The sequence below is a fragment of the Eupeodes corollae genome, chromosome 1, assembly GCF_945859685.1.
Source record: "Eupeodes corollae chromosome 1, idEupCoro1.1, whole genome shotgun sequence".
NCBI lineage: Eukaryota > Metazoa > Arthropoda > Insecta > Diptera > Syrphidae > Eupeodes > Eupeodes corollae.
Genome location: NC_079147.1, coordinates 73,215,122 through 73,239,725, shown reverse-complemented (window position 1 = coordinate 73,239,725; position 24,604 = coordinate 73,215,122). Strand labels below are relative to the sequence as shown.

General features: G+C 30.3%; 3 protein-coding genes across 4 annotated transcripts; 2 read left to right on the top strand and 1 right to left on the bottom strand.

Moving 5' to 3' along the window:
• Nucleotides 1–4,264: 4,264 nt before the first annotated feature.
• On the top strand, nt 4,265–5,462 carry LOC129942500 (putative nuclease HARBI1). The gene is made up of 3 exons (XM_056051474.1): nt 4,265–4,419; nt 4,478–4,764; nt 4,831–5,462. The coding sequence occupies exons 1-3, from the start codon at nt 4,352–4,354 to the stop codon at nt 5,412–5,414; spliced, it is 939 nt and encodes a 312-aa protein (XP_055907449.1). The 5' UTR covers nt 4,265–4,351; the 3' UTR covers nt 5,415–5,462.
• Nucleotides 5,463–5,741: 279 nt separating this feature from the next.
• Nucleotides 5,742–6,289, bottom strand: LOC129940376 (uncharacterized). The gene is made up of 2 exons (XM_056048697.1): nt 5,962–6,289; nt 5,742–5,902 (listed from the first exon to the last, which is right to left on the bottom strand). The coding sequence occupies exons 1-2, from the start codon at nt 6,287–6,289 to the stop codon at nt 5,742–5,744; spliced, it is 489 nt and encodes a 162-aa protein (XP_055904672.1).
• Nucleotides 6,290–8,252: 1,963 nt separating this feature from the next.
• LOC129938847 (lipid storage droplets surface-binding protein 1) lies at nt 8,253–16,295 on the top strand. Of its 2 annotated transcripts, none has more exons than XM_056046643.1 (8): nt 8,253–8,451; nt 14,249–14,553; nt 14,630–14,837; nt 15,063–15,268; nt 15,331–15,521; nt 15,586–15,652; nt 15,881–15,991; nt 16,065–16,295. In XM_056046643.1, the coding sequence occupies exons 1-8, from the start codon at nt 8,448–8,450 to the stop codon at nt 16,200–16,202; spliced, it is 1,230 nt and encodes a 409-aa protein (XP_055902618.1). In that variant the 5' UTR covers nt 8,253–8,447; the 3' UTR covers nt 16,203–16,295. The 2 variants fall into 2 exon arrangements, with proteins under 2 accessions (XP_055902618.1, XP_055902619.1); XM_056046644.1 differs by having other exon boundaries at nt 8,256–8,451; nt 15,081–15,268.
• Nucleotides 16,296–24,604: the final 8,309 nt, after the last annotated feature.

Below are 24,604 nucleotides of genomic sequence, written 5' to 3'. Positions count from 1 at the left end.
GAACAGTTTTAACATTAATATGACGCAACCAACGGTTTTAGTTGTTTTGAAAGAAGGTTTAAATGTCTTGGAAACAAATATTTGTCCTAAATGGATAAAATTTAACTATTCACAAGAACACCATCAATACTATGCTTGTAAGCTTTCCTTCATTTTAGAAGGTATTCTACTAACTTCCAGTTCTGTTTTAAAGGTGTGTGACCACTTAATGTGCATTAGGTATATTAATGCGAAAAATGCAGGATCGTCACACAATGCCAATATATGAAATATGTCCTCGTTGAAAGCAAAATTAGAGGAGGACTACCGTAGTTGCTGTACTGACTTTCTTTCTTGGTAAAAATTATGATTTATGTTAATTTGTAATTACATTGTATCTCTACTTACATGTTATAAGAGACGGAGGGTATCTCCTATCACCGTATTTAATGACACCGTACCGCAATGCCGAAGAAAGTTCAGTTCGGGCAAATTTCAATAGGAAGCATGCACAGGGTCGCAATATTATTGAGCGAACGATTGGCTTGTTGAAAAGCAGATTTAGATAGCACGAGAACTACACTACACTTCCAAAAAGGCAACGCAAATCATAAATGTATGTGCAGCTCTGCACAACATTCAAGGGCGGATCCAGACTTTTCATGAGGGGGGGTCACACACTTAGATGAGTTTTTACTCACCGCTTAAAAATGTTCTTTAATTACTAAAATGACAACTTTAGTTATCAAATTATTTAGAACATTGTTGTCCAGCAAGGTATGGTCTAACTATTTAATTTGGAAGACTCAGAACTTGACAGAAGACAGAGACAGAAAACTGTTGGAATCTTGGAATGCTTTCATTTGAAAGCACTTTTCTTTTCTATTAATGCGAAGAACGTTACAAAAATTTAAAAATCCAGAAAATGAGAAAAGATCTGGTATGTAAAAATGTCTGGCTTTTTTTGACGTAGATTTTTTGAACTAAATTTCCGGGAGTCCCTTATTACTATCGTTATCAATTTGCTTACTCGTATTTTGATCTTATAATGGCGTCAACAAAACTTAAAAATTGTAGAGACAAGAAGGTTTGGTTTTTGAATTTAAGGAAAAAGTTGCATTTAAGAACATAATTTCTCTAAAAAAAATTAAAACAAAGTAAGTAAACAAATAAGTTGGGAAGAAAAGTTTTGTAGTACTCACAAATTACACGTTTCAAATCATTTATATCAATATATATGAAACGATTATTATGTTTTTCACTTAGCCATTCATTTAACAAAAGTGTCACTTGATTTTTTTGGGATATTTGTATTGTTGAAATTCGTGTTTAAATCTCAGTTCTAGAGCATCCAAAGCAAATTCACTTCAAAAGTAGATTTATTTAATTTTTTTAAATCTTTTGTATTCAACTGAAAACCAATTTTGAAAGAAATGAAACGCACGACTAGGTCGATAGAACTTGATAATTTCTTCCAAAAAGTCTGTTTACAAATATTTCCTATATTTTAAGATTTAAAAATGTACCTGCAAAATATATTTTTTTCAAAAATTTAAATGCCATTTTATTTGTCAAAAAATCTGGATTAACCTATTTTTTTTCGAAAATCATTTTAAATTTTGTCTTAAAAATATTTTTTGTATAAGCACTAAGTAAAGAGCTTATAAATATATGAACATTTTACATTAAAATTTCATCAATAAATCTCCTTTCTGAAATATCGAGTTTTGTAAACAAAATTAGTATATTTTTAATCATAAAAAATCATCATCGATTTGATTATTGACAAGAGCTTGCACAAAAAAAGAGGAATTTTGAAATCGTTCCATTAGTTCTTGAGAAAACTTAAAAACAAAACTAAAGTTTTTTGAATGGAGCAATACGAAAATATGTTTTTCTTGTAGAAATAAGCCAATTTAAGAACACAAAATTAAGAGAAAGTTTTAAGAAAATCACATCTTGAACCAAAAAATTTGTGTTATTTTTCGTATTAATAAAATGAAAAAAAAACGCCTTACATTAATTGGCTGAAAATCTTAATTTCAATCAACACAATTGTTTGGACTGTAGGGGCCAGGAAAGACAGACAGATGAAAGGAATCGGGGTACCCACTTTTTTCGGTTCTCTACCGTCGCGTTGGCGTAATGTCATATGTGAATAAAAACTCTAGTTGTTTTTAGTTCCTATATGTCGCAGTAAAAATCACTTCAATAATCACTATTTATGTTTGTCAAAAAAATGTATTATTATTATTCAGGGTTTTTTCTTAATCGTCAATTGGTCAAAAGATGATGCATTTGTGCTGTGTTTTTGAAATAGGGCTGAATATCCGATTCATATTATGTTCTTGGTCCAATCTTCAGTCAAAAGAAGTACTTTTAGCAACAAAGTTTAAGGAAGTAAAATACAAATGTTGTTTTCATATACAAAAATAAAAAATTCAAAATATAATGGGGGTCATATCCATTAACTCAATACGATTAGTTTTGAATTGAAGCGAATTCCTGCGAAAAAACAAACAAATTATCGCTCAGGAGGGGTCATGACCCCTACGACCCCCCCTTGGATCCGCCATTGACAACATTTGTATTAAGTATAGAGCGGAAAACCCTGAATTGGTAGCAGAAGAACCCGATAGTATTGTTGAAAAGATTCAATTTCGTTTTTCTGTCATTTTCTTTGTTTTTTATACATACATATATTATTTTTTAAATTCAAATTTTTCTTTTTGAAGATGCGGTTTTTCTTTTTTAAGTTTAAGTACATATCTCTTTTGTTTTTCTTTTGTTGCTCAAACTCTTTTTAATTTCAGAAATATTTTGTTGCACACAATTCATGATTTCAACCATAGAGCTTTATAATTTGTCCTGTGCAGTAGTTTGATTTTCCAAGCGCTTTAAGCGATCGATATCATTTTTTTCTTTTAGGGTCTTACGTGTTGAAACTTTTTGTTGCGCTGGCGACACCCCGACATCTTAATGCAAGTCTATAATTTCGATATCATCTGCACTAAAACTTGGCAATTCAAGGCCAAATTCTGTGCCCGGTGGATCGACACAGGAGTCGAAGTGCATTAATGCACTAACCCCTTCCTCTGCGCCTGTGAGTCGGTGAAATTTGTTAGGGCCTCCACCAGTCGCCACAATTTTTTGGTTTTGCATTTTAAGTCAGCCCATACCTGCGTTGAAGAATTTTTAATAAATTTATTTATGTACATATATCCGCAACACAATACTAACCCTCTGCCACTTGGTTGAGTCTCGTTCTGGTGCCCTGGTGAGCCTAAGCTGATTAATTCCACCGCATCTCTGCCCACTTCTTACTCATGAGTGGCTTTGAATAAACACCCTTAGCGAAGTCTGGGTTCTCTTTCATCCGTTCTACCAATCTGGCGAGCTGATTTTTGTTACAAAAGCAGTCCGTTGAAAAATTGTAAATGAAATTGAAACGTCAAAAATAAATAAATACTATTCACAATAGATTTTTGATCTTTGTTCACAATAGATAAAAAAATGATCAACATAATACCAATGTATCAATTAATTGACAAAATGTATCAATTGTCAATTAATTTATCTTTGACAACCGTAATAAGGCTGTAATTCTTGTCAAGAAAAGTGCTTTCTCAAATTAGCCGTTTGGATTCGGCCTAAAAAATATAGTTCCCCTTCATTCCTGACAACAGTACTCACAGACAGGAATGGTTGAGAGTTATAAGTCACTAGACCCTAGTTCTGAACGGACTGTTGCGCCACCCAATTTATTTATTTATTGTATTTGTTCTATGTACCACAGTAATCTCTTTGCAAAACATTTTTTCAAAAATGATAACCATCTAGTTTATTGTTATTTTCTGTTGGCTTCAGTATCGGTATTATACTTTAAAAGGCTAATGGATTTTTTGTTAATGCTTTCATAATATCTATTATTTGTAATTTTACAATACACTTACCCCCAGTTTCACAGTAGAAGTTTGAACTTCGGTTTTGGTTTAAACTTCAGTTCAACAATTTATTCGGTTTCACACTTTCGTTTAAACCTTGAACTGAGTTCATTCTGTAGTTTAAGTTAAACGCCAGTATTCTGCCGTTTAACCTCAGTTCAACGACACTACAATAGTTGTCAGAATAGCTGCCATTTTTATATTAAATATTGAATTAATTAATGATGGTGATTTATCCTATTTTCAATAAATATTAATAAAAAGTATATTGTTATTTTAAAATGTCGTGTTCGGAAAGTTATATTGAAGATATTAGTGATGAGGAAAACTTAATTTTAGTTGCGAATGTGAGAAGAGTAAAACGCATTCAATTCAGAATAAATCATTTCAATTATTGGGACGATATAGAATTCTTCGACAGATTTCGAATGTCGAAGAATTCAGCCTACATTGTTTTGGAGCAAATCCGATCCCAAATTGAAAATGCAACTAAATGGTAAGAACAAATATAATAATATTGTGTAATGATAAAATTTAAAATGTTTAATTTGCAGGAACCATTCAATATCTGCCGAAACCAAGCTTTTATTAACCTTGCGCTTGTATGCCAGTGGATCACTCCTCATAACTGCGGGAGACTTTTGTGGTGTTTCTAAATCATCCGCTACCAGAATTTGTAAGATAGTCTCTCATCATATTGCTCGACTTCAAGAGAAATACATAAAGTTCCCTGCGACACCTGAGGAAAAGTTTGAAGTTGTAAATGGATTTTACCAATTTGCAAGGTTATCTCGCCTTATAGCTGCTTTAGATTGTACACATGTACGGATTCATTCCCCAGGTAACATTAAAACATGAACACATTTGTTAATGTACTTACTATGCACATGTACACAAACTTTATTAGGAGGTGCGAATGGCGAAATATTTCAGAATCGAAAAGGCTATTTTTCTTTCAACGTGCAGACCATGTGTGACTCAAAATTAAAAATAATGGACATCGTTGCAAGGTGGCCTGGATCGAGTCATGATTCCACAATTTTTAATAATTCTAGAATCTGTGCTAGATTTGAAAATGGAGATTTTGGAAACCATCTCATAGTTGCTGACAGTGGCTACCAATGCAGGCGCTATATGATGACCCCATTACGTAATTGTAACAATCCTCAAGAAACATTGTATAACGAATCTCAGATTAGAACAAGAAATTGTGTTGAACGCTCGTATGGAGTATGGAAAAGAAGGTTTCCTATATTATCAACAGGAATAAAAGTAAAACTAACAACAATTCAGAGCATCATTGTTGCAACAGCTGTTCTGCACAACATTTGCTGTAAAAATAACGAAGCTGATCCTCCAGCGGCGGACAATTCAATTAATGAAGCAATGAATAATGGCTATGATAGTGAAAGAACTTCGAACTCTCAAAATGAAAATACATCTGTGCGAAGTTCGCTTGTTAATGACTATTTCCGAAGTCTTTTAGGTTAATAAGATACGATTTTTTCATTTTAACAAATATCAAATTTATTGAAAAAAAAAGGAAAACACTGAACTTCATTATAAAAAAAATTAGGAAAACGCAAACAATTGTAGCTTTAACTAAAATACATTAAAATAAATAATAATAACAAAAAAGTAATGTTGGACCTATTCAATGCATCCTCAAAACTTCTTTTTTTTTTAATTTTTTCCAATTCAGCATCCAAAATAAGCATTTTTTTTCTCATGCACTTCCTTCATTTGCACAATTTCTAGAGCTTGTTTATCCTGTTGCAGTCTCGCTAACTTGCATTAGCTCCTGCCACTTGTCGCCAGTTAAATTTCTTTTCCGAGCAGTAAGAACTGTGATTTTCTTGAAGCATATATGTTTTTAGTTTTGGCATCGTTTGTCAAATTTACTGAACCAGGGCTCTGGTTTTCTTTCACTTCGGGCTGCTCAATCAGAGTTTCTTCGTGTTTTTCATTTTCGATAGCATCTAAATTAAATTAAAGCAATTAGTTTCCATTTACACAAAATGCTTGTTTAAAAACTTACTTTTTGGTTTTAAAATGTCACTGTCATAAACTGATGGTAGTCCTTGGGCCTGGTCACCAAGAAGGTCCAGAATCGACTTGTCTAACACATCAGTATTTATTTCCTGAGGACCACCACCAGTTTGGTAAAGCTTTCGCTTTTCGGAAGCAAAATTTTGTTTTGTTCTTTTTTTTAAATTTTCATATTTTGTCTTCAACACAATCGATGATCGGTAATGGGAGCCACTCTTTGAATTAAATTCGTTTGCAATGGACTCCCATGCCGCTGTTTTTTCTGTCCAATGAATGCGATCCGTTTTTTTGTTTTCAATTATGTGTTTGTTTTTCATAATCAACTAAATCAGCAAATCTATATCTGCTGATGAAAAGTTGTTGCTTCTTTTTTTGTTGCTATTTATGTTCACGATGTATTCCATTTTTATTTTTATTTTTTCGAAATCACAACTCACAACGGTACTTTAAAACGACACAAATTTTCCCCGATTGCCAACAAAATATCTGTTGCTGTTTCACGTGTTCCTCGCTTCAGAGAGAGAAAGAAAAAACGGTGAACAGCTACGTATTGCTTACATTACGTTACATGACTTACAATGCTACCAAATTCTTTTCATACAATTTAATTAAACTACGTTCAATTGAACTGAAGTTCAGAGCACACTGTGAAACTAGAGGAGTTGAACTTCAAATTTAAACTTAAGTTCAGGTTCACCTGATCTTAAGTTTAAACTTTCACTGTGAAATTGGGCATTAAAAGTACCAATAAATATAATAAAATAAATATTTTAAGTAATAGTGAAAAGTAAGTTCAGTAGAGAAGTTTTTAAACAATTTTAAGCCTTTTGATATAAGGTCTACTCCCAAAAATAATTGTGAATATCTCGAAAGCAAAGCTTTGGTCGTCGTGTCTGTTCCCCTAGCTTCTTTATGAGTCTCAAACCTCCTCAGGATCTTTTTAGGAGTTAAAGAAATATTGGGCAGGTTCAGGCGACATAAGGGACTTGAAAGTTAAGCAAGCTTCTAGTATCTGATTGGCCAGCTGCCAAAAAATTGCGTTCCAATTAATGCAACTTTAATGGAAAGCTGACTGAAAAGTAAGTCAAGAAAAATCTCCCTAACTATTAAGTCAAGTCTGCTTTTATCAAAATAACAATTGATCATGATTTTTCCTTCAACCTAAAGCTGAATTTTATAACTCTTTGATTTGACTTCATTTAATGCGTTCTTAAAAATGGTTCCTTGTCAATTTGGAAAAGAAATAAGTAATATTTCTTTACAATACAAAAAAAAATCGTAATGGACTTGTAACTTGCTTGGAGAGTGTTTTGTAGACAATAATTTGTGTGGTACCTTTTGCCCTATGAACCTAAAGTAGAAGTTTGTGAAATATAGTTCTGAATTTGAAATTTACATGACACTTGAAAAAGTAACTAGTTGCCTTGGTCTAAATTTACGTTCAAAGAATGAAGTTGACTGCAAATGAAGTCCCTTATGTTGCTTGAACCTGCCCATTATCTCAATGAGAATTGATCCTTTTAATGCTACAGATTAAATTATTGTAGAAAAATGGTCACGAAGAGGAGAGTAATACAAAATTTATCACATTTTCGTTTCTTATATATAAATGTCCATAATATTTCCTAAACGTGAGACATTATTATTTATAAATAAGTATTTCAAAACTAGAACCTCGCACTTCAGTATTCAGTGATTACGTCGCGGCATCCCATTAAAAGCAATCGACATTGTAATTATTTCTGTCTGGGTCTTCGCACTATCTGTACTTTTGTACTAGTTTAATAAAAAACATACCACAATATAGCTTTATATCAATTTATACGCACAAAAGATCAACACTCTTACTTTATATAAAATAATATTGTACCCACATCAGGGTGTCTCATAAAATTTAACAATTTCTCGACTACTTAAGAACGGTCTCGTTTTAATGGTATTTTAATTTTTCCTTTGAATTGATTGAATTTGTAAAAAGTACATTTCAGTTTCTTCATTGAATATTTTTTAAAAGGGTTTTCACGATAGGATAGTTATTAATTTCCATAAAGACTTCAGATGAAAATAAGAATCTACATCAAGAAACTACTTTATTCTCGAGGCCCATTGAAACAAACAATTCAGCCCTGATAAAGATTCTACAATGTTTTTAGTGATAACATTTCGCCGGCTTGGAGTTTATCAATTCAAAATATTTAGGGTCAAGACATGCAATGCATTGAGATTGAGATTTACCAGAGTGCCTAACTGCTTGCCTGCCTGCCTGCACGCTGGACTTGATGGACTCTCTCTTTTTTTTAAACAACAATATTTATTTAATGTTGGCACTCAGTTAAATTTAATTTTCCGCATTTAGTTTAATTTGTGATCTTTTTCGAAACGGTTGGACATTCTTTTTGTCATGTACTAAATTTATTCAAAACAGAAATAAAAACTCATTTATTTGTCTACAAATATTCCGCAATCGATCAAAAAATGGGTTAGTATAAAAATATTAAGTTCCTTGTGAAGAAGATTAATGTTTTAAACTTTACTATTGATTTATAATACAAGGTCTACAAATATGAAGATAGGTAGTGTAAAGTTCTTAAATTCTGAACTTAATCATCATCTAATTGGGTGATCTGAACATGATGTGTTATTTTGTGGACTTTGGACTAGATTAAGAAGAACAATTTAATGTGTTTTTGTTTGTTAATTTTAATTAAATAAGTATGTAGGGGAGAGTGGTCCATAGAAGTTATTAAATAAACTACGACGGTATTCTTAGTTCGTTGTTGTGGCAATGATTAAATGTACTATTGATTCCAAATTGCATAATTTGTTATTGCAAAACTTTCCTTGGCGCCAGTATATGTACGAGTACGTATTGATGTACAGCTTTGGTCAAAATAATAGGAACAAAACTTAATTTTGTAATTATTTATGATTTTTTAAAAGTAATATTGGTTGCCAAAAATTTTGGATCCGTGTGTTGCCTGAAAGTGTGACCCAAAAATTAGAAACATTTTGTTTAAACATAAAAAAGAGGCTGGAATGCGACCCGCAAAGAAAACTTCGCGTTGGGGCGCGTCTGGCGATGTTTCTAAAAGTATTACAAAACTATTGATAGAAAAATTTTGAGAAAGATAAAAACGTAAAAGCGTTTTAAGTTGCTGCTATAATTTTTGAGTCGAAAGTAAATTTTTAACAACCTATAGTAGTACGTACGATTTTTCTAAAAATTTGGTCAAAAAACTTATTTAATTTTTGTGGTAAATTCATTTCTTTTGTAAGCACAATAATCAAGGTAACACATATTTTGTTTCAGTATTTTTTATTTATAAAAATCAATTGATTTGTTTAACGAATTTATATCAATTTGGTATCGGATTAGAATGTATGATATGTCACATATCGTTCATGTACTAAAAAAATTATTTATTGGATGGTTTGAAAATAGTAAATAGTCTCCGGAGCTATAGGCTCTATAAACTTGCATTACGTTGTAATTTCAAAAAACCTATTATTATTGATTCTATAAAAATACATAGCTTTGTCATGACAAGCTTCCTCTCTTTTGAAAAAAAAGTTAGAGTAATAAGTAGGAAATAGTTGTATTATTTTGGCAATAATTTTGATTTTATTTTGTAGTCATAATTTAATTTGTTAATTTTAAGAGAATTTCATAAGAGGTCATGAATTAAATAATTATTAAGGTCAAAAAGTACGTTTTAACTTCAACATTGATCATCAATCTCTTTTGTTTAAGTATTTCTATTTTCTTTCTATATCAATAAAAGCTACAACGAAAAGCCTTGTTATAGTTATCTTTTAGTAAGATTTTTTTAGTAAGAACAAAATTTAAGGGTATGAGGAACAAAATTTAAGGGTATGAGGAACAAAATTTATAACAGAATTTTTCCCATCTTCGAAAATTGTAAACAAGAATGATGTCAACATTTTATTTCCGACAGGCCCCTTTTTTCGACTTAAATAAAATAATCAAATTAGATGTAGCGAAACGGACCGTTGAGAACTAGGGCCTAGTGACTCACAACTCTCAACCTTTGTGCGAGTAATACTGTCCGAACTGTTTTTTTGAGAAAGCACTTTTCATGACAATCTGCCCTATTTGTAAGATTGTGGTTGCTTTCGGTTTTTTTCAGAAGGAATGTCTGCTTTAGCTATGTACACATATGTACATAAGTAGTTTTAAAATATTTTATCCCGTAAAATTGTTATGAATTGGAAAGTTTATATTACTAAGATCTCAGAGATTTAATTATTTTCAGAATTTTATGAACAACATTTCTTTTACATTTTCTGTCAAAAATCTGAGAAGAGCATTTGTACGATTTGATTTCTCAAGGAATCTCTATCTCACAATTCAAAAAGGATGAAAAGAAATGCAAGCCTAATTTGTTTGCTAGGTGAGAATGAATAGTGAAGTGTGTCTAAGAAAATCCTCAGAAATCTTTGTTACGAACTGTCGAGAATTCACACATTTCCAAAAACCTTTAATAAATAGAAACTGAGATTTGAGATTTTAGTGCAAACTAAAAATGGATATAATTTAAGGGACAATATAAGAAAATAATATTAACAGATTTATTATGACTTTATTTTGGTGAGATATTTACTAGCAATAGGTAAGTTCAGATGACATAGGAAACTTGAAGGTAATGCAATTTTCTACTTTTTTAACATCTCATAGAAAGTTATTTTAATCGGTCCGATTTGAGAAATTGAAAATGTTGACATTTCTCGAAGAGTCTAAATAAAAGATTTTTAGAGAGCTATCTGTGCGTGCGTGAGTACGTACCTTTATGAAGCTTATTTCGTCGTCCATGTCTCAAGAACGAGTAGGGATATCGACTTCAAGATGTTGACTTTAAACTAATTGTATCTTATAAAAAATATTATTTTCAACATTCAGTAAATGTTTTTTTATAAGAATCCTTCAGTTTTTTCATAAAAACTAAAATCCACAAAAAATAGTACGCAAAATTCGTAAAAGTACGTGCTTGCTTCTTAATATATCGTGAATAAATGATGGTATTGACTACGAAACTATTTCGTACTATAATTTTCTAAAAATGTTTCTTAAAGTACTAAAAATTAGTTGTTGACTAAAAATCTTTTAAACAAAAATAGATTTTGTAATCAAACTATTTCATAGTAAAATTTAATTGACAATTTTAAAAAAAGCATGGAAACCAATAAAAAGCTGACAAAAACGGTTTTCAACTTAAGTATTAGAAGAACAAAGGAAGACTTCAAATTATTTCTCACAAAAAAAAAATGTTATGAATATTTTTTGAAGTTATGAGCAAGAAAAATCCACAGACAAAATGGGAAGTTATCAGTATGGGTCGCATTTTATCACCTTTTTCCATCGAAATGTTTACAAGCAATTTTATTGGAAAGTTAATCAGAATTTTAGCCAAAACAAATCCCCTACTTTCAAGTACGCCTGCCTATATGAATTGGTTTGCTGATCATGTTTTTTTTTCATTTAACACATTTTGTGTTCAAAAAATGCTTTAGAAAGTGCAGCCCTTTATGTTGTTAGAGCCTGTTTATTAACTGCGTTCAGTCTCGTCCTGAATAGGATATCATAAATAGGTTATTTTTAGAAACCTTATTGAACGAGTAAAATATTTAAATTAAGTTAAATTTCAGCTTTTCGAAAATAGGAACACTGCGAAACATTAGATTTTGAAATAATTGAAAATAAAATTTGGAAGATTTTAATAATTCAATGAAAAATATAAAAATTTGAAATACATTTTCAGGTTCTTTTCTTATTCTAGAATTCTCGGACAGATTTGTGAATTGTTTTGGATTCATTCTTACCTAGCAAACAAATTATCTGATTTTAAACGCTCTGTTATATAAATAAACGGTCTGTTTATATAAATTGACAGTGAATACTGCTTAAAATGTCACGGCAAATGCGGTCTTTTGACGTTTTACATTTGAGTTATTGGGTACATGTTTACATGGTTTGGTTTTATTATATTTTTTCGATAAATTATGTTTAAGCCAAGATTTTAAAGCAGCAATCAGTTTAACCAAATTTAGTTTTAGAATGGATTGTTAGTTTTTTTTTGCAGGTTATTATCCTTGTTATTTTTCAAGACTTTTTGTGCTTTTCTTCAATGACAAAAGTTTTAATTGCATCTTCAAGGTTGAACCTCACTTCTTACGTATTTTATTAAAAATCCAATTTGAAGAAATTAATCTCAGTTACACGTTCTTCGTCATCATACGCTTTATAAAAATAGTTCCATCTATTTTGTTATATTAAAAAATTTACTTTCATTATTTGAATTGGCTAGTTTATATTTCTACGATCTCTAAGATTTTGGTATCATCAGAAATATAAAAAAAGAGGCTTGGATGCTACCCAAACTGATAACTTCCAATCACGTCTGTCGATTTGTCTTCCTTGTTCGTGTTTGTTAAAAAAGGTGTCAGTTGAATTATTTAAAAACAATATTTTGTATATAAAGAAATAGTTTAGTTAAATAGATTTTTAGTCGAAAACAATTTTTTTTAGCAATATTAGTAGCATTTCTTAAATTTTTACAAATTGGAAGAACGAAAATAATTTGAAAGATATCAAGAACCGAACATTTAATTTTACCAAATTTGCGAACTATTTTTGTAGATTTTATTTTTTTATGAAAAAACTGACGGTAGGATTTTTATAAAAAAAACTACTGAAAATCGAATTTTCTGTGAAATAAAAAAAGTTTAAAGACAATATTTTTAATTTTTGAAAAGCTATTTGAGTCAAAAGTAAATTTTTAAAATTTTTTAGTATTGGTTTTTCTTCTCAATATTTAACTGAATGTTGAAAACAATATGTTTTAAAAGATCAAAGTATTTTAAAGCCAATATCTCAAATATTTGAGTCCAAATTCAAATTTTACCAACTTTGAGTTTTTATTTTTTATAAAAAAACTGTAATTCGATTTTTCTCAAAATTTTACCAGATGTTAAAAACTTTATTTTTCGTTGCGCAAAATTGTTTTTAATATAAAATCACTTTATATTCGTAAAATTTTCGAGGTGACACTTTTTTTCAGTTTTTTTGATTTATAAACAAACCGTTATTTTGATTTTTTTAAATTATATTTATTTGGTATCACGTTACAATATATTGTATACAATTTAATTTAAGTCTCTAGCGCAATTGGTTCAGATATTTAGGGTTAACCAAAATGTTCACCTTTTTTTAAACTGCTATGGTAAAAAAACCGCCCATGCAATTTTCGTGAGAGCTTTTTGAATCTTTCTGCCTTATTATCTGTATCACAACATTTATTTGAAGTCGATATCTCTTCTGGTTCTTAAGCTATAGACAACGAAAAACCTACGCGAACTTACGAACGTACGTACACGCGCACGCACAGACTTCTCTCTAGAAATGTTTTATTTCAACCTTGAAACATCGAGAAATGTCAAAATATTCAATTTGGCAAATCAGACCCATTACAATCACTTCCTATGGCAAGGTTTATAATACTAATTTTACGGTTAGGTGAGAATGAATAGGGAATTATGTTTATAGTATTTCATTTTTCTGATTTCTCAACCTCACTGAGAATCTTCTCAAAAATTTATTAACATACCAAACCATCATCATTTAAAATATAATTCATAACAAAGATGTTAATTTTTCCAATCGAAGGTTGAGAATTTAAATATACAAAATTGCAGTTGAAAAAAAGAATTTGATATTGAAGAAAAGACTTTGTGCTGAAGATTCCAACTTAGTACACTCCAGCGTTCACCTTATTTACGTTCTGTTTCTCAAGCTAAAAATAGCGACCTTTTGTTTGTATATGCATCTAAAAAGAGATTGTGGGAGAGTAAAAATATTTTCCTCCAAAATAAGTGCATTCATTTTTACACTTGTGCTAAGAAGAAGATTTGTCATGGTTCCTAAGCAGAAACCATTTAAGATTGTGGGACAGATAAGGTCATAAGCATGAAAACAATATTTTTTAATCATTAAAAACAATTTCTTCCTTAATTAATTTTTTTTTTTTTTGGAAAATGAAATAAAAAATAATGGAAAAATGTGTGTGTTTTTATTTCTCCTCGTTTGAATCATAATTTTAATCTCACTTCAATTTATTTAATGAAAAAAGAAAACAAAATAATTTCTAATGTTAATTATGATAATACTGAAATTTGTTCTATTTTAAAAAAACAACAATTCTGTATTTTCGATTCATCGAATTAAGAGTGAAAATAATGTTTCTTTTTATTTTATTTAACAGCAAACATACAGTTGCAAAGTGCAATGAAATTGCACTTGGAATCTGTGGATCGTATTGGAAGCATTCCAATTGTCGAAAACAGTATCAAACGAGCCGAATACATTTATAACCAAGTTAAAAACAACAATCGATTATTTAACTGGTATTTCGAAACAGCTGAAGCTACCATTTTTGCCGCCCTTGAATCAGTACAGCCGGCTGTTAAGCTTTTTGAGGCACCTCTTAAGCGCTTGGATGGAATGATGTGCAAAAGCTTGGACATTTTAGAACAACACATGCCTTTGGTGTATTTGCCTCCAGAAATGGTAACTTACTCATCTCTTCAACTTTGACCTATCATCTCTTCTCATAATAATTAAGTTTATGTTGTTAACATTAAAGATGTACTGGAACACTCGAGAATACATGTCCGATCATTTGGTGAGGCCAGTTCTGAAACGAGCCGATTCGGTTAAGCAAATGGGACAGGCCGTTCTCGAAAATCCCCTTGCTGAGTACGCTGCTGATCGTATAGATGGCGCATTTACTGTTGCGGATATGTATGTTGACAAGTATTTGACAGTTGATGCAGAACAAGATCAAGTTGATGGTAAGTGGAACTGATATAGGTTTCGTGTCAAAATATAGAAATATGTGCCTTTAAGATACAATGCTCGAAATAAATTATTCGAGGTTATCAAGGTTTCGCAGTAATATTTATAAATTATGAGACTTTTGATAAAGAACTCTCAAAACAGCAGAAACAAAAAACAAAAACAAAAATCAATAAAATAACAATTATCTGTATTTATTTACAAGTTTATTGATCATTTAGGGGTCATTATTATTTTAGCAACAAACGAACAAAACGAAGCATTGAAAGATTCAAACGAAAAAATTGCAATTAAGGCAATACATCATGGTCAAAGGTTCTCAAGAAAGCTTAAGCGACGTCTGACTCAGCGTACATTACTTGAAGCTAGAGCTTTGAAGAAACAGAGCAAGGAAGCAATACATGTGCTTTTATATGCCGCTGAATTGGTAAGATTTGATTTAAGGTATGATTCAGAGTATTTCTTTAAAAGTAGAATGTTAATTTTTAGATTGCAACTGATCCTAAAATGGCTCTGCAAAAGGCCCGTGAACTCTGGAGTTATCTTAGCGAAGATGAGCCTGAAAATCAAGCTCGCCCCAATACTATGGAACAGTTGATTGTACTTCTAACGAGGGAATCAGCTCGCCGAATAGTTCATTTGATAAACTTTACTACCGGAGTTGCACAAACTATTCCAAGGTATGAACCCATTTTTTAAAAAGCGTTTTGATAGTTTCCAAAAATGTTTGCTCTGTGATTTTAGATCAGTTGTTCATTCTTCAGCTGTGTTGCTTCACCAAATAATCCTACTTAATGATCAGCTTATCAAGGTAAGATGTTTTTAAAATGGTAGCTTAAATAAGAGTCTGTTCAAAATGAAGAAATTATGAACTGGAACTAGGTTAGAGGCTAAAAAAAAGCTTATTTTTAAAATGTAAGTTTTACAATGAAAATGTTTTCCTCTCTTTTCTAATTTTACGAACAACTCTTACAACTAAAAACAATGGTTCACTGGAGCCTGTACTTCCTTTATTATATTTTTATTTGTTTTCAAACAGGTTACAAAATTGGACAAAGTCAAAGACCTTACTAAAGAAGAAGCCGAAAACCTTATCACCAAGTCATTGACCTTCTATGGAAATTTGTCAAATTTAACATCCAGCTATCTTGTAAGAAGAAGTTTGTTTAAAAATAGTGAATTTTTAAAGTATTAATATTTTTTTCTTTTTTTAATTTTTGAAGGAACGTGTTGCAATCTTTCTTTCGGGCCGAATTGAAGCTGAAAAAATTTCAACAAACACTATTAGTACTCCAAGAAGAAGAATACAACCTCGACAAAATGATACACCAACTCATAATAACATTAATGGGATCTACTGAGTTATTGAGTTGTATATAATTTTTATGTTGTTATTTTATGAAATGTTGTAGATGTTAAAATTAAAATTATTATATACAACGATGTACACTTTACTTACGTATATCATTTATTTTTAATGAAAACTAATTAAGTCCTTTTGATGATTTTGTAATGAAATTAATAAGAGAACTTTGTTTAAAATGGTTTGGTTTCCGAAAGCTGTACCTAGTGTTTTATAATTTAAACATACTCACATGAATTGTTGCTGTTTTTTATATCAATTTTTTCATTTCAAATTAAATATTTGTCTGATTGAATTTTGAATATAAATTCGGTGCAGGTTTATAAATCATCAAGGCAAATATTATAATGGATTGTTGAGCATTTTCAATTTCGGTGAAATTTAAGTAAGCAGTTCATAGGGCTAGAAGGTCATTATTAACTCTTAACATTTCAGCTGTTTTGAAAAATAATTAAACAGTGTATTTTGATTTAATCTCTTTTTCTTAACTAACAACAAGGTACCTATTGGTCTTAAAGATATCAATTAGTCAATTGGTCTATATATGCTTTTTATTTATTTGTATGGATATTATATAGGCCGTTAAAATGTTCCACATGCGGTTGGCTTCTGTCAAAAAATTGAGAACTTTTTGCCATTTATAACTTCAAGAGGAATATTTACCCTTTCTGAAAGTGAGCTATGAAGAGCCCTGGAATCCAAAGTGATACAAAGGTTGATGTTCAGGCTGTATAGTTTATACTGACAATATTGAACCAATATAGAGTATGTTGTGATCAAATTGATAGCCACAACAGCGGCCTGGCTGAGTGTGCAGATTTCCGTGTTTTTATTTTAATTTGAGGTTGATTTAAGTATTTTGCATGATTCTCTGATTTCTAGTAATGCAGCTTGAAAAACTCTGGAAAAATTAGACATTTAAGGACCCGAAAAACATTATCGTCGCAACTCCTCATCTCATCGCTGATCTGTGATTCAGTAAAGATAGTGGCATCGATGTCGATTGTAACTATGGCATCCAACCATCTCTTTCTGATAGAAAAGATGGCTTTAAAATCTTTACTGAGGTTCAAGGCAGGTATTCGGCGTCTGTGGTAAAATTATCTGCTGGAATCAGTGTTGTCATGCCAATAGGGCCTGGGAAAGTAACAGTTTTTGATTCCTTAAGCGCGCTGCATGGTACTAAAAAGGCAATGTGTGCGTCTACTGAAACGAGGTGAAGAACTATCAAAAACTTTAGATTGCAAAACAGGGATTTAACCCAAGACCATGATAGTACTATACACAAACCCTCAAGCCATGAGTTCTACAAAGAAGGATCCAAATTGTCACTCGATAAATACTAAAACTTAGGGTGATTTTATAAACATGAAAAATCTTCGTTAGTAAACTAGCCCTTCTCCTTTGCTGCATAATTGAACACACGAATTCAAATTTTTAACTTCCAACAACTTCCAATTTGTCAAATTGAAAATTTTGACATTTCTTGTAGAACGTATGCAGAGCTGGTTAAATACAATTTGAAGATGTCACAAATTGTGGCAGTGAGTAATTTTTATTGTTGATATATAAGGCATGAAAGGAGAAGAACGGACTTTCTTCATTTCCTCCACAATGATTTTTTTACAGAATTTAAATATTTGCCGGGGTAAAGTCTGTTCGGTCAAACAATAACGCCCAATTCTTAAAACGTCATAAAGCCCAAAAGTTCGTAACAAAACCCATAGCTTTAAAACATTTATTTTAGGCATTACGACCATTATGATTTCTATCGTTTCTTACAATGTCATAACGCTATAAGATTCTCATCCGTATAATAAGTTGATTTCAAAAAATATATCCCCCGAAAACATTTCATTTCAATTTTCCCCTACTGTGCGTTTGGCCTGTAAGATGTTAATGGGTTTTGGATATAATCTCTCTTCGTAAGCTGTTATTTCGATTGAAATTATGTTCGAAAAGAAATTAAGTTGAGAGTTAAATACTTTTTTTGACAAAATATTTTTCCGGTTACACTGTGCGAAAAAATAAACAAGATTTAGTAAAATGTTAAAACTAATCTTAAAAGATGATTAACTAATTTCAAAAGATTTTAAAATCTTACTATCCTTTAACAATTTGTAACTTCCAACAACTTCCAATTTGTCGAATTGAAAATTTTGACATATCTCGACGTTTCAAGGTCCCTAGAGTCAAAATAAAAGATTTTTAGAAAGATGTCTGTGCGTGCGTGTGTACGTACGTTCGCGACGTTTTTTTGTCTTCTATATAGCTTAAGAACCAGAAGAGATATCGACTTCAAATAAATTTTGTTATACAGATAATAATGCAGTAAGATGCATAAAGGGCTCTCAAGAAAATTTCGTGGGTGGTTTTTTTTTACTAAGCAGTTTAAAAAATAGGTGACAATTTTGGTTAACCCTAAATATCTCATGAACCAATGGCAATAGAGACTTGAATTAAATTTTATATAATATATTGTAACGTTATACCAAACAAGTGAACACAATTTTGTGCAACGAAAAATAACGTTCTTAAATCGACTTGACAGTTTTTCTTATAAAAAATAAAAACCTGAAAAACCATTGCTCAAAGTTGATAAAAATTGAATTTCGACTCAAATATTTTTCAATGGCTTATAATTTTTAACTTATAAGAAATATTGTTTTGAAAATTCAGTAAAATTTTGAGAAGAATCAGATTGACAATTTTTTTTTACAAAAAATAAAAACCTGAAAAAGAAATTAATTAAAGTTGGTAAAAATTGATTTTCACTTAAATTATATTCATAACTTTGAGATATTGGCTTTAAACTACTTTTATCTTTTAAGAAATGTTGTTACTAACATTCAGTATAATTTTGAGAAAAATCAAATTGACAGTTTTTTGACAAAAAATAAAAACCTATAAAAAAAAAAAACAATATTAAAACTTGGTTACATTTTACTTTCGATTTAAATAGCTTTTCAAAAATTAAAAATATTTTCTTCAAACTTTTTTTATTTCACAGAAAATATTGTTTTCGATATTCAGTAGTTTTTTATAAAAATCCAACAGTCTGTTTTTTCATAAAAAATTAGAAACCTACAAATTTCATTATATCAGAAATATTGTTGGTAATTTTTAAAAATACTCGTAATTCAGGTAGGTAGGTAAGGTAGGTAAGTAGCAGTGGCGAGGCGTGACTCTTTTTAAAGGTAAGTCGGAGAAAAATTAGTGACTAGAAAAAAGGAACTTCAAAACTTTTTTTAACTCAGGAAATAAAATAACTAAAATAAAAGATATAATAGATATAAGAAAAATATAATTTTCAGCATATGTATAGCATATATGTATATCATTTACAATTAAAAACATAAAAGCATTAAAATTAAAAATGTGTAAAGTTGTTTTATTTAAATTCTAAAGCTAATCTACGATCTTTTTTGTTAAATTCTACAAGGACTTTTTCGTAAAAGTCGGGCTTACTTTTAATTTTAAGGAGAAGCTGCTTTTCTACTAAAATTAATGCTAGGTCGGAAAGTCTACTTTATCCTTGGGCGTTTCTTAAATAAGTATGTATTCTCTTGAAAGCTGAAAAAGATCTCTCAACCGAAGCAACACTTATCGGAAGTGTTAATAACAATCTACTTAAATTAAAAATTTGTGGAAATGTGTCACGTAACATATCATTCTTTAAATGTTTATGAGAGAGTCACTTCAAGGTGATGAAGGGATTGAGTTGTATACAAAACTTTAAGTTGATTTTTTAAAGCCGCAAAATCGAATATTCCAGGAAAAAAATTTATTAAAGAAGATATTTTTTCATCCGGCATTATTGTTGCAAAAGAATCATATTTCGATTTATTAAGTAAATCTAAGAATACTAAATTAGAAAAATTTTTATATCTTATATTAAGTTGACCTATAATATTATCTTTAATTTCTATAAAAAGGCGTTTATAGCGCGTTTTTGAATCTATTTCAAGTAATCTTCTTCTTCGTGGCGGTTCTGCGCAATCGTTTAGACTTTCGAAAATTGATTCAAATTTCTCTAAGAAATCAGAGCCAAGCCAAGACTCAAAACATTATATTTCTCTTTTTGCGATTTCAACATCCGTTTGTTTATTTTGAATCAAATTGAAAAGTACATCAGTTTTTGCAAACATTTCTAAGCTCTCGGCTATAGAAAGAGAATCATTATCCCATTCGTTTGGGTTATCTAAAATTTGATTGAAGGTTTCAATAATATCTAATCTGCAATTAAAAATGACGTTTATAATTCGCGAATGGTAGTGCCAGCGAGTCTCCGATACATTTGGCATTTTAATTCGGAAATGTTTTTAAGTGAGCGTGATAAAACTAGATTTAACACGTGTGCATAGAATGGAATGAAGTTTGCCATTGGACATATATCCAGAACTTTTCTTTTTACACCTCCTGCTTCCCCTGACATAACTATTCCATCCTCAGGCAAGTACCGCAATATTCCACTAAGTTGTTCTCTATGGCTTACGTCTGGTGTTTCATCTATCATAATACGTGCGTTTTGTTCGCATTTCATATATAGTAAAGTGAGAAATTCCCAGCAAAACGATCCGCAGTGGCCAGATTTTTGTATTTAAAAGTTGGTGCAACTGAATGAAGATCTGTCAAAATAATAATAAAAAACTTCAAAAAGGGGTTTTGTTTGTAGACTACTACATTAACATGTGGTGTTGAAGCGAGCTTGAAGTTTGCCTCAATTCTTTATATACCTGAATCGAGTTGAGATTTATCTATTCTAAACTGATATAAACCTTTATTTGGAAACATAGCAAAACATAAATATCTTTTCTATTGTTTTTTCTTGCAAAATAAGCCTAGTTAGTCCATGTTCACTAACAAAACTAAATAATATCAACAGTAATAGATTCGTTTTTTCCGCAATGTAAAACACACATGATTCCAAATGCAGAACTACTCAACGAATACAGCCACCGAGATACAAATGCAATATCAATCGTACCAACTTTTGAGAACGAAATCACATAAGATCCATTCGAGGCTCATATAAATGTCAAAAACCTATCCATAGTGAGATTCTACTCTAACTTTTATCGGTGTTATTCTCACTATGGATATTGTTTTTGTTATTCGTATAAAATCCTACTTTACTATGGATAGATTTCCCAACAAAACACGGGTAATGGAGACAAATCTTGCTTTACTTATTACCATTTTAACTTCAGATTTAATCACTGCAGCGATACTATGAATCAAATGATTTTGCAAATCACTTGAGAGCCCCGAAAAATGTGGATTCTGTGCACTGGAGTTTTGTTCTAAATGAGTTTCCATTAAAGAGTCATACTTTGAGAGATACAATAAAGTCTCAATATAATTTCCACGATTATTGGGATCCAGCCTTTCATCGTGGCCTCGGAATGCCTGCTCTTGTTTACCTAACAAAACGACTGTATCTATAAAACGCTCCATTAGTTTTTTATTCCGCTCAACTTTCTTGTTATGAGCTACAAAGGAATTACCTAAAGAAATTTCAGTTTGGTTATGACCAAAATCATGCAGTGATAAACAACTGCGAATATGTTTTTCCGTCTTTGCTTGTGCTTGTTTGCCGAATTAAAAACATTATTAATATCCGCGTAACCTGTGCGACTCCAAACAGTGGGGGAGTTGGAAAACAAAAGACAAGGAAAACAAAACATTTTGTTTAATTTGCAGCTTCCGGTCAACCATGAATATTTTTGATACAATGAAAGATTGAAATGGGAAACGAAACTGTCTTTTCTTTTGTATTCTATTTTCAAAGGAGGGGTAGAGCGTCTTCCTCTATCACTTTTTTTTCATTAAGAAATTAAGTTTTTCAAAGTTATTGTTTTCATTTAACAGAAAATCTGTCAAACAGCAATCTAATCTTATTAGAGCCATTGTGACTTTTGGGTAACTAAAATTTAAACAACCACTTTTCACAAATCACTTTCAATTAAAACTTCAATTAACTTTGTATCTTCTATTAATATTAATTTCGTTAACACTTTTATTTATGCACCTTGCACTGCAATCTGCTTTTAAACTGTATTTTAAAACAAAATCTCAGTTGCCTAGTTCATTTTGGCCACTTGTACCACTTTACTAAAATTGCAATAACTTTCTGTCAAAAATTATTTGACTACGTAATTTTCTACAAGTGGCAACTCCTACTTCTTAAACTTCATCCGTCGAGAATGAAGGAAAATGTCCAATAAGTCCATAAGAGACGGGTTACGTTTGCCTTTTTAACTTTCCATAGGAAGTTATTGTAATGGGTCCGATTTGTCAAATTGAAAATTTTGACATTTCTCGACGTTTCAAGGTCCCTAGAGTCGAAAAAAAAGTTTTTTAGAAAGATGTATGTGCGTGCGTGTGTACATACGTTCGTACGACCGTACGTTCGCGAAGTTTTTTTCGTTGTCCATGGCTCAAGAACCAGAAGAGATATCGATTTCAGATAATAAGGCAGAAAGAAGCAAAAAGGGCTCTCAAGAAAATTGCAGGGGTGGTTTCTTACCCATAGCAGTTTGAAAAAAGGTGAACATTTTGGTTAACCGTAAATATCTTACGAACCAAAATCGCTAGAGACTTGAATTAAATTTTGTGTAATAAACTGTAACGTGATACCAAACAAATATATTTTTTGGAAAAATTCCATTTGACTGTTTATTTTTATAAATAAAAAAACTGGAAAAAAAATTTGTCACCTCTAAAATTTTACGACTAAAATATGATTTCATCTTCAAAACAATTTTGTGCAACGAAGAATAATGTTTTTGACATCTGATAAAATTTTGTGAAAAATCAAATTGACAGTTTTTCTTACAAAAAATAAAAACCTTAAAAAAAAATAAATAAAAGCTGGTAAAAATGATTTTCAACTAAAATATCTTCTCAAAAATTTGAGATAATAGCTTCTAACTAATTTTTACTTATAAGTAATATTGTTTTCAATATTAGGACTCATTTTGAGAAAAATCGAATTGATAGTTTTTTTACAAATAGTAAAAGCCTAAAAGAAAATTAATAAAAGTTGGTAAGAATTGATTTTTGACTAAAATATCTTTTCAAAAATTTAAAATATTTGCTTTAATTTACTTTTATCTTTCAAAAAATATTCAGTAAAATTAAAAAAAAATTGAATTGACAGTTTTTGTACAAAAAATTAAAAACCTAAAAAAATTTAGAAAAAAATGGTTAGTAAAAATTGATTTTGAACCAAAAATTTTAAATATTTCCTTCAAACTAATTTTATCTTATAAAAGATATTGTTTTCAACATCGAATTGACAGTTTAATTACAAAAAATAAAACTTAAAAAAAAAAACAATACTAAAACTTGCTAAAAATTTACTTTCGCCTCAAATAGCTTTTCAAAAATTAAAAGTATTGGCTTCAAACTTATTTTATTTCACAGAAAATATTGTTTTCGATATTGAGTAATTTTTATATAAAAATCCAACAATCCGTTTTTTCATAAAAAATAAAATATACAAACAATGGAACGCAAATTTGGTAAAAATTTTAAGCAAGACAAATTGACAGACGGGATGGGAAGTTATCAGTGTGGGTCGCATCCCAGCCTCTTTTTTAAGTTAAAATCAAGGAATGGCTTCTTTAACTTTTAGCAATTTGCTAAATTAATATGACATCTCTATAATTATACTTATAAGAGCAGTGGGTTGAATGGTCTAGTTGGGAATTCCAATTAACGGGTCCGTTAAAGCGTATGTGCTTTGTGATACTTTTAGATATGTTTGCATGCTTGTTTTTTTTTAATAAAAGGCAATTATCAATTTACTAATTACAAAAACGAAACGAAAGGTTTAAAACTTTCTATTCCCTTAGTTGAAAGCTAACTAAAAAATTGTTAAACCCTTAACAATTGTTTGTTTAAAATTTTTGCGCCAGATTTGTCTCTTTTAATGACTTTTATTTTTGTATCATTTCACAAATTTTAAACTATATTAAAGAATAACTAGAAAAATCAATGACCCCCAAAGTTTTTAAGTACGATAATCTACTTTCACACGATAGCTACAATATTTTCCAGGTCATTATTACAGTACATTTTCACTGTTAAGTAGTGCTATTAACAACAAAGACCCCAAGAATACTATACTATGCTTACATTTATATACTTCTAAATTGAAAATGTTATGTCCGAATTTAGACTTGGATTTAGAAAGCTTACACCAGAAAACGATATGATTTTTTTTGGAAATATAACACAAAATACTCATATACTCTTACTATCCTGTCGGTCCAAGGTAAAATTCAGTTTCTGCTGAAAAAAAAACTGTTTTACAAAATAATATTCAAATACATTTTGTTTATTATCCAAAAAGTAAGTTCAATTGTTTTAGTTGAGATTTTTTAACTTGTAAAC